Consider the following 10,109-nt stretch of genomic DNA (forward strand, 5'->3'; position numbering starts at 1 on the left):
TGAGAGCGAGCAGCTTTTCTCAGCCTGGTCTCCATTTCTCTCTCTCTGAAACCCAATTCCCAGGTCTTCGGAGCTCACATTCCTAGTTCAATGAAACCTAACTGTACCCTCACTACAGTGAAATCGAGGACTTTGTTCTTCAATTGTCTCCCTATGTACAAATGCTAACTCTTTTTTTACAATTTCCATCTAATATTTGCTGATCCAGTTTTAAATTCTGATATTAAGATTCTGTTTTGCAGAGTAGATAATTTGAGTTCTATTCATTTCCTAGTGGAAGCTCGGGTCCCAGCAGTGATCCCCTCATTTGTGTTTGTTCAGTCTGCCTTCTGCTACCTTACCAGCAATATCGCATCAGAGACTTTCCACCTTTCTTACTGATGTGTGATGCCTATTTGGTTGTGACTCAATCAGATTAAGTTTGTAAGTTAGGAGAAAAACAGAAGAGGTGACTATGATTTCTGTATTAAAAGATTGTGGGTCTAGGGATGAATGGATTAAAAAAAGCTGTGAGATATGGATAGGTGATAGATAAGTAGATACTGGAATATTATTTAGTCTTCAAAAAGGAGGAGATTCTGCCACTTGCCACAAGTTGGATGCCCCTGGAGAAAATTTCACTAGTGAAATAATCCAGATGCACAAAGAAAAATACGTGATCTCACTTATGCATGGAGTCTTTAAAAAGAAAAATTCAGGCTTTGGAGTTAGGAAGAGCTGGGATCTAATCTGATCACCGCCGCATGTAAGCCGGTGACCTTCAAAAACCTGTCTTGGTCTCAGCTTCCACACCTGCTGGGAGGTTACGAGTTCAGCATCTGATGCACCCTCAATGACAATGAGTTAGTGTCCTGTCCCTCCCCTCTCCCCTCACAAACATGAGTGACAAGTGACACTCAGCTGCTGAGATCCCAGGGCGTCTTCAGAGTCGTGATGTGGTTGCGACACAGTGCTCAGGCCAGCAATCGACAGCAAGCGGATTGCACCACGTGTGGTGCTGGGAATATTGCGTCCAATCCCACCCATCCAACAAGAACTTCCCGAGTGGGTCCCCACGCCCAGCTCCGTGCTGACCAGGCCGTGGAGACTACGACGCCATGTGTTTCTGCACACACTAGAGTACTTACAGTTTGGAAGGACGGTCTCTTGTGATATGGGCAGGGTGAGTTAATAGCATCCTGTTTTGTGGATGGGAAACCTGAGGCTGGGGGATGGATTTGTTGGGAGGAAATGGAGGCCCGAGTGTCTGAGCGACTGATGCAAGGCCACAGCAAGTGGCCGCAGCTGGACTGGAGCCCGGGGCAGGTGGCTGTCAGCCCAGGCCTCTCTCATCGCACTCAGCTGCATCTCTACAGAGCACCATGTCAGCGTCTGCTTCGCCCAGAGTTACGTGATGTTTTTCTCTCCATGAGAGCTCTGCACTGTGTTTCTACAACATAAGAATGTCTTTCTGAGATGGCCCAGAATCATCGTCATCGCAATGGTGAAAACACTGCGTGCAAAGGCCCCCTTGTTGCTGCCCTTGTCTTCTGCCGTCCCCCGAAAGGGAGCTTTGTCTTGGGCCTGCTGACCTCAGCGCCAGTGCTGGCTGATGAGCTAAGGCTCTGGGCAGCTGCAGTGCAGCGACCACCAAGGGTCTTTGCAGCACCTGTCGTCTCGGTTGGTGCTAGCCCGAGAAGGGCCGTGGTTAGGTCCCTTGAGCAGAAGAGCCCTGACTGCAGAGGTCCAGGTGTCTCTCTTACTCCAACAGTGTTCCAGAAGCAGCAGTGCATGGTGCTGGGAGCCCGGGGGCTCCCATTGGTCTGCAGAAGCTGCAGGAATTGTTGGGAAGCTTGGAGGGGGCGATGACAGTCAGGGATGGCTGGGCTCAAGGGGCTGAGTCCCAAAAGTGGAATCTGGACCACTGCAGCCCAGAGGAGCCAGGAGCTGAGTCAAAGCATGGTCCAAACACTGTCCCATCCAGGCCCCGAAGGGCCTTGTCAAGGAGCAGCCCAGGAAGACTGGCACTGACAAATTGGAAGTGGGCGACAGCAACCAGGAGGAGACAGGAGCCCTGGGGACTTGATCCAGAGAAGCAGGCACTTGCAGGCTATTTGGAGCCCGTGGTCTTTAAACATTGACTTTGTGTTGGGGGGGAGGGGCAAGGCAGGGTGCTGGGTGTGGGGAGGGTGGAGACAGGTTGGCTCTAGGAGCCTGGACTCTTCTCCCCGCAGGCAGGCTCAGCACCCACAGGCACCTTGCCTTTCCCAGGGGAGCTCCTGAGAAGGTGGTTTGAGGGTCGGGTGTTCCTGTCTGAGCAGGCCCTTGAGGGCTCTTTATCTTCTGTGCCAAACACAAAATACAAAAGACTCCCCAAATTCAGTTTTCTCCTTGAAAGGAACTCGGGGGGGTGGTCTCCAGCATGTCCCTGGGTTCTTAGTCATGTCCAGGTGCCCTTGTGCCTCACAGCTGCTGGGGCACTGGTCTCACTGGGGCCCAGGCTGAGGACCTGGGGAGGGGTGGGGCCCGAGTGACTGGCCCCCGGGGGCGGGACTCAGGATGACCTCAGGCTCCTGGCTCCTCCTCCTTCTCTGGAGGCTGAGACCGGGAGCAGAGACGTGACTGGCTGAGCCTATGGAATCCTCTGGAAATCTGCTAGGGCCAGTGAGAAGGATCAGGAGCTTGGTGAGCGTTCCTTGGAGCTTTAATGTCTCTTCCTGTGTTGCAGAGTTTTTCACTGAACTTCACACTGCCGGCTAACACGGTAAGTAGAGCTGTCGGCATTTACCTGGTGGGTCGGCCGGGATGGGGCAGAATGACAGGGCAGCTCGCTCCCCCACCTCTGCCTCTTGCACAGTGGCTTACAATGCCCGGCAAAAGTGCCAGTGAAGAGCGAGCCTGTGCTGAGAGTAAATCTTTCAGTTATAAATACACGTTTTGAAAAGGAAAACAGGAAAAGCAAAAACTTAAGATTCTCATCAGATGACACCACAGGTGTGGGACCCCCGCTTTCCCGGGTGACCACACAGATTTTGAGTTTTGCTGTCGTTGTGCTATCGTGTTCTTGCCTACGTGAAACTTCAAGTCTGAAGTGCTGCCCCGATATCGGTCTTCATAACTAAGGATGGTCACGTGCTGTTCCTTTACTTGATCGGGTGTAACCAGCAATGATGCTGTGATAGCTGTCCCTGGAGCTCGCGCATCCTTGCCTGTGTGTCACATTCCTTCCTCGGGATGTCCTCTAGCAAGGGAGGGGTGGGCCAACAGAGCTGGGCATTTGGTGACTCGACGCTGGTGGTTAGCTGGAAGGCAAAACAGTGACTTTCCACTGGTCATGGCATCCAGTTTCAGTCCACAGCTGCTCTTCCATCTTCAGCCCCCATGCGGTGTGGATTTCACTACCAACCAGGTTGTTTTCTGATCAGTAGTAACTTGCCGTGATCAACTGAGGCATTTTTCTGGCCCAGCTTTTAGTGGGTTTGGCTGTGTCCGTTTTTTTTTTTTTTCTCCTAAGTTGTAAGGTTGTTCAAAGAGAATAAACCGCATGTTCCTAGGAGGAGGACTCGCTGGCTAGTGCTCTGTTTACAGGGACGTGGGGCACGTTAGAGAACAGCTGGAAGTCAGATCCCTGACTTCCGATGCCTGCCGCTGTCTGCCCTGCAGGGCCACATCGCAATGCTCTGGCCCCTGCCTCCCTGCTTCAGCCTCTGCCTGTTGTCTGCAGACAGAGCTCCCAACCCCTTTCCTTACCTGCCAAAACCTTTTCCTGCAGGCCTGGCTGGAATTTCCCCCCTGGCTGTCAGCTCTGAGGAGTCTACCTACAAAGACCCCAGGGTTGGCCCATGGCATCAAGATGACACAGAGAAACCAGAAACCAGTGCTGGCAGCGGTGGGGCGAGCGGGTGGGAGGAAGCCGGCTAACGCCAGTCACCTTCTGGTGCCATCTGGGCTCATTGCTCTGAGAATCGTCCCTTCCGGAACCCTGTGAGACTGGGAAGGGGAACCACCATCCTGGTTGGTGTCTCCTCTCCAGCACTGTGACAAGAAGGCCCACCGTGTGCTGGAGGGGACTGGGGACTAGGGAAAGGAAGAAGCCTTTTTGAATTACGGTAAATCATAGGGTAAATAATGAAGATATGACCTGAAGTTCTGAACGTTCCCTCCTTGTGGCCAAATCCAATCCAGTTCTTACCTGTGAAGCAAGCAAACAAGGTTCTACTTGATAGGTGCTGTTGGTGACAGAGGTTTAGTGAAAAGGTGAGCTGTAGCCTTTGCTGCTTAGCTTTCCTGGATTGTCTCGTAACAGCTGTGGTCCCTGGCTTTTGTTCTCTTACAAGGCCTGTTCTTTCTCCATGCAGACTTCCTCTCCGGCTGCCACAGGTGGGAAAGAAGCAGTAAGTATGTCGTTTCAATCACTGAGACGTGGTCTGGGCATTTATAAAGTGGGGTAATAGGGCTGTACCTGGCTCATGCACTTGTGTTGAGGATTAGTTAGAGCTTAGAACTTGGCTCAGCAATTATTCTTATGGCCAGCTTTGCTCCAAAGTGAGAGAGAATGGGCAGAATCACAGATGGGTTTCCCACAGTGTCGAGCCAAAGAAACCAGCCACAAGGGGTACGCATCTCACATCTGTGTCTGTGTGTTGATGCTGCAGAACAGACAAAACCAGCCAGGGGAGTGGTCCCACCTGGGGAAACTGGAAGGGAGACTGAGGGGGTCCCAGGGTACCGTTCTGCTTCCCAGTCTGGGAGCTGAGTCTGAGTGTGCTCATATGTGCTAAGTCATTGAGCTATATAGTCATGGCTTATGTGCTTTTATCATTTGTCAATAAAATCACCTCCCACCCCCCAAAAGTGAAGAATTCAACATTCTGTAGGAGTTGAACATTTGCGGGGATTCTGCGGATTATCTTTGCTGGCTCCAGAAGATCTGCAAATTTGAAAATGTTGGTGGCTACAGAGCAGGCTTAGAATTTGAAAATGAATTGGTTCATGTGTGTGGTGTAAGTAAGTTTTTAAAATCCCATCTAAATGGCCTAGGATATAATAAAAGCTCTGACTCTGAACCTCACTGATGCTCCGAACTGCTCCAGTTTTCCCTCTGCTGAGGAGATGCTCACGCTTCCGCTCCCAGGAATGCCTGTTCAGGCCCACTCTCCATTTCTTCCAACAGATTTGCATCCCCTCCCAGTAGGTTTAAACTATATGAATGGCGTCCTAGGAAGCCAGTCATTTGCCGTGGATGTTTTTGTTTTGCAGCACTGCGTTAATCTTCTGGTTCGTAGCTGACAGGGAGGGGCCAGGCAGGCTGCTCTGCTCTGCTTTGACTCTGTCGAAGGGGTCCTTGGTTCCTGAGCAATCTGGCAGGGCCCTGACTCTGCTTGTCTCCCTGTGCCAGGACTGCGGGCCCTCCCTTGGAATCGCAGCAGCCGTGCCATCCCTGGTGGCCACAGCCCTGCTGGTGGTGTTACTGTTTACTGTGCTTCACCGGAGAAGCCGCGGCGGCAGCGAGTCTGTGGAGGTGACCGCCACCTTCTTTGGGTCTGATGCGCCAGCGGGAGTCAGTGTCTCGGTGAATGGGGCTTGGACTAAGGGGTGGCTGTTTCCTGAGGATGAGATAGTGGCATTTCCGGGCCATTATTTCCCTCTCAAAGGTGATCCTGTGCTCCAGGCAGAGCAGATGTGTCACACAACCCTCGGGTCACCTGGCAATAGGATGGCGTGGGGAAGGCAGAAGGTAGCAGTGGAGAGGGGCGTTAGTGGCTAGGGTGCACACGGGTCTGTACAGTGGTGTACCTTCCAAAGTGGAGACAGAGAAGTGCAGGTTCCACACGGAGGGGATGGAATGAGAGACGGTGAGGTGTCTGGTGGGGAGAGGTACAAGGATGGGGCTCTGTTTGTCTCTGCCCCTTTGCCACATCTGAACACATGTAGTTCACAGGAGCACGGAAATCACTGCCATTCCTCAACTTCCCCGTGCCAGATGGTTCTGGGGACCATGCATGGGATTCAGAGGCCACTCAACCAACAGCCACCAAGGTTTCATGGTTGTGATAACAACCGTGTCACTTGAACTCTGGGTGCTAATTCTAGTCCCTATTTATGGACATGCATGGTTGTTTTTGCGCTGGTAAGTACTAACAGGGAGCTGGTAAAACTAGATTCTAATTCTGGCTCTGCCACTTTGTAATTTACATGATTCCACACCTTGGCTAGTACAACTCAAACACAGAAGCCATAAAAACTGCCCTCCCTATTTTAAGAGATAGGTAAAACTGGGGCCGGCACTGTGGCATAGTGGGTAAAGTCGCCACCTGCAGTGCCAGCATCCCATTTGGGTGCCGGTTTGAGTCCCAGCTGCTTCACTTCTGATCCAGCTCTCTGCTGTGGCCTGGGAAAGCGTGGAAGATGGCCCAAGTCCTTGGGCCCCTGCACCCATGTGGGAGACCCGGAAGAGGCTCCCAGCTTTGGATTGGCCCAGCTTCCACTTGGGGAGTAAACCAGTGGATGGAAGACACCCCCCACACACACACACCGCCTCTCCTTCTCTCTCTGTGTAACTCTGACTTTCAAGTAAAAATAAATAAGTCTTTAAAAAAAGAGAGAGATAGGATGAAATGAGATATGGAAAGATGAACATCTTTCCATCAAAAGCTTGTAACCTGAAACCACTAGCAAGTGTTGTAGGTGGTAGAGATATTAAATAATAGTTTCTCAATTTTCAGTGCACTCATTTTAAAAAAGATTTATTCATTTATTGGAAAGGTGGAGCAACAGAGAGAAAGAGAGAGAGGATCTCCTATTTGCTGGTTTATCCCCCAAATGGCCACAATATTCAGGTCTGGGTGAGGCCAAAACTGTGAGCCAAGAACTCCAACCTGGTCTCCCATGAAGGTGGCAGAGGCCCAAGCACTTGAGCCATCTTCCACTGCCTTCCCAGGTGCATTAGCAGAGAGCTGGCGAGAAGCAGAGCGGCAGGACTCTGAGGAGTAGCAGGGAGCAGCTTAACCTGCTGCACCAATGCCAGCTAGGCTAAAAACACTAGTTAACCTTTTACAGCTTTCAGATGATTCTAATGGGTGCTCAGTTTTAAGACCCACTGATTGCAGTCATAGCTATGGTCAAATACTGTGACTGTTTCTCTTCTTCTTTTTCCTTTTAACCAATTTAGGAAAGCGAGAGACCATGTGAGATTACAGAAATCTATGACAGTCCCAAGATCTCCGAGGTAAGAACTGTCACTTACAATCTCTACCTACCATTCGTGCAGTCAGCCAGCCAGAAGTATGTGAGCAGGTGAGGAGAGGAAGTGACCAATGAAGCTCCACCACAAGGAGATTCCGAGTGTGTCACCATTGGGCAGACAGGAGTTCAAGGCTGGCTTAATATGAGGAAATCAATTTAAAATAATGTATTCTCTGACAAAAGAGAAAAATCACATGACCACTTCAATGGGATAAGAAAGTTAAAAAAATTTAACTGTGATTTGTGATATGAATGCTTAGCAAAGACAGAATAGAAATTCCATAGCCAGAAAAAAAGAATCTTTTTAAACAATTACTGCGAACATCATATGTAAGGGTAAAATGTTGAATGCATTCTGTTCAAGATTGTAAATAAACCAAAAGTGTTCACTAACAGCCCTCTGTTCAATATTGTATTCTAAGACCTGTACAATGCAGTAGGATTAAAAGGATATATATAAATTGTAAGGCTGAAAAGGGAGAAACAAAATTGTCATTATTGGCAGATGATGATTGTCTACATAATCCACAGATAATTACTAGAATTAACAAGCTATTTTAACAAGTTCACTGGACTCAAAAACCAATACACAAAAGTGATTTGCATTTCCCATCACCAATAACCAGCAGTTAGAAAGAGTAATTTTTAAATTCTCTTTTTGTAGTGGTAATAAAATGCTGAATAATGAATTCAACAAAAATATGCAGTCATTGTGTAGAAAATAATAAAACTTTAGTAAATGATATTGAGTAATACCTAAGTAATGGGGATTATATATTATGCTCCTGAGATTCAATATAATAAAGATGTCAAATAATTATGAACTGATTCATGGAATAGTAATTTTGATATAAAATCCAATATATTTTTTCATGAAAATTACTAAGGTGTTTATAAAATCTATATGGAATATGATATAAAGATTTTTAAAAAGCAATGAACAGGTTAAACAAATAGAAAACAAATAGGTGGTAGACTTAAATCCAGTCATACCAATGATCGTGTTAAATGTAAATGGTTTAAATATTCCAGTTAAAACACAGAGATATTCAGATTGGCTATACAAAGAAGATCCATACTATATGTAGTTACTTCAAAAAATTCATGGGAAAAGAGAATTAAAAGATACATTTATTTAGGTGCAAAATATTTTTAAAACCATGCATAGTTTTTCATGATACACATTTTCCACAAAATTTTGCAAGGCCCTTGTATGATGCCCACAAAGGCTCTCTTTAAACATAAAGACATGAATAGGTTAAAAGTTAAACTAAGGAAAAAGAGACACCACAATAACAATAAAGAGTTGAGTGACTTAAAAAGCCTCCCATGGCAGGAAGTTCAGGCAATTGTAGATCATTTATCATTTGTTTTCTTTCTCTAAGGATCATTGCTCTTCCTTGCCTGATCACCAATGTTTTAAAAACTATTGTTTCAAATGTTTTGTCTGATTTTTGATTGTTTCAGGTGGGAGGGTAAATTTGTTTGCTGTCACTCCACCTTGGCCAGAATCAGAACTCTCTGGTGTATTTTTTAAAAAATCTGTTTGTTTTGTCAAGAATCCTAGATCACCGACACATGAGACGAATACGACAGGAGCACCAGAAGGCCACATTTACGTGAGGACTGTCTCAGGAAGTGAGCAGCCTGTGCGTGACACTTACAGCCCCCGTGAAGAAATGGAGAGGAGGAGGGGACTGTGGTGGCTTATTCCCAGACTGAGCCTAGAGTGACATGGCTCAGTCAGGGAGCAGACCTGGGCTGGGACAGGGCTGGACACCCAGGGATTTGTGCTCGGCCACGAGAGATGCCAAGCTGCTTCCTAACCAATCCAGATTTCATTTACAGATCTGGAGCACTTTGGGGCTGATTTGTCTCTGCATAGGGGACAGTGCCAATAAGGTTCATTCCAACTCTAGACTTTGTGGTTTAATAAGATGAGAAGCACAGGTGTGCCCACTGTGCATCTCGATGGAACCCTTAGATTCTCTTCCTAACCCCAAGGGGAGTTTGTTGCATTCATCATTCTGAGAAAGGGGCTTGATTTCTGAATATCTTGCCTTCTCTTCCTGATTGCACGTTCCTTTTCTCAAAAAAGCCATTAGACCTGTCTTCTATGGCAATACTGGTCAATATCAGTCTGGTACAAGTTGAGGTATAAATTAAACTTAAGGGGCACTTGCCAGAGGAATCCGTTTCTTATTTCTGAATATCACAGGGGAGCCATCTGTTCCCTGAGCACAGGGCAGCACATGGCTGGGTCATGTCGTCGGGCAATGGAAAGAACACGAACTCTAGAGTCAGCTCTGCCACTAGGCTGCTGTTTGACTCTTGGAGAAGTCGTTTGACCTTTCCAAGCTTCGGTGCCTGCTTTTGTAGAAGAGGAGATACTACTACTTGCCTCATGAGATCATAGAAAAGATTAAAGTCCAAATTGTTGACATCTAAAGATAATTCTAGGTGTTGCTAGTGTCTGTGAAGTTTAAAATCCAGCTATGACCCTGTCTATATGTAACCAGAAAAATCAAGTGCTTACAAGTTCCAGATTCCAAGTACAGAGACCTGTGGTGTCACATGTAACTTTTTTTCTTTTTTAAAATTTTATTTATTTATTTATTTGAAAGTCAGAGTTACACAGAGATAGGAGAGTCAGAGAGAGAGAGAGGTCTTCCATCCGATGGTCCACTCCCCAATTGGCCGTAACGGCCAGAGCTGCGCCGATCCAAAGCCAGGAGCCAGGAGCTTCTTCCAGGTCTCCCACTTGGGTGCAGGGGCCCAAGGACTTGGGCCATCTTCTACTGCTTTCCCAGGCCATAGCAGAGAGCTGGACAGGAAGTGGAGCAGCTGGGTCTCAAACCAGCGCCCATATGGGATGCTAGTGCTTC

At 47.7% G+C, this 10,109-nt stretch overlaps 1 protein-coding gene across 1 annotated transcript; it reads left to right on the top strand.

The window, feature by feature from the left end:
* The first annotated feature begins 4,331 nt into the window (after positions 1–4,331).
* OPALIN (oligodendrocytic myelin paranodal and inner loop protein) lies at positions 4,332–8,957 on the top strand. The gene is made up of 4 exons (XM_062214780.1): positions 4,332–4,373; positions 5,378–5,500; positions 7,151–7,207; positions 8,784–8,957. The coding sequence occupies exons 1-4, from the start codon at positions 4,332–4,334 to the stop codon at positions 8,955–8,957; spliced, it is 396 nt and encodes a 131-aa protein (XP_062070764.1).
* Positions 8,958–10,109: the final 1,152 nt, after the last annotated feature.

The sequence above is a fragment of the Lepus europaeus genome, chromosome 17 (assembly GCF_033115175.1).
Source record: "Lepus europaeus isolate LE1 chromosome 17, mLepTim1.pri, whole genome shotgun sequence".
Classification (NCBI taxonomy): Eukaryota; Metazoa; Chordata; class Mammalia; order Lagomorpha; family Leporidae; genus Lepus; species Lepus europaeus.

Excerpts from the sequence above, each read along its gene's own strand:
- OPALIN (XM_062214780.1), top strand. The coding sequence starts at position 4,332 with ATGCAGACTTCCTCTCCGGCTGCCACAGGTGGGAAAGAAGCA. Across the intron at positions 4,374-5,377 it reads CCACAGGTGGGAAAGAAGCA|GACTGCGGGCCCTCCCTTGG; the intron begins GTAAGTATGTCG and ends TCCCTGTGCCAG. Across the intron at positions 5,501-7,150 it reads GCGGCAGCGAGTCTGTGGAG|GAAAGCGAGAGACCATGTGA; the intron begins GTGACCGCCACC and ends TAACCAATTTAG.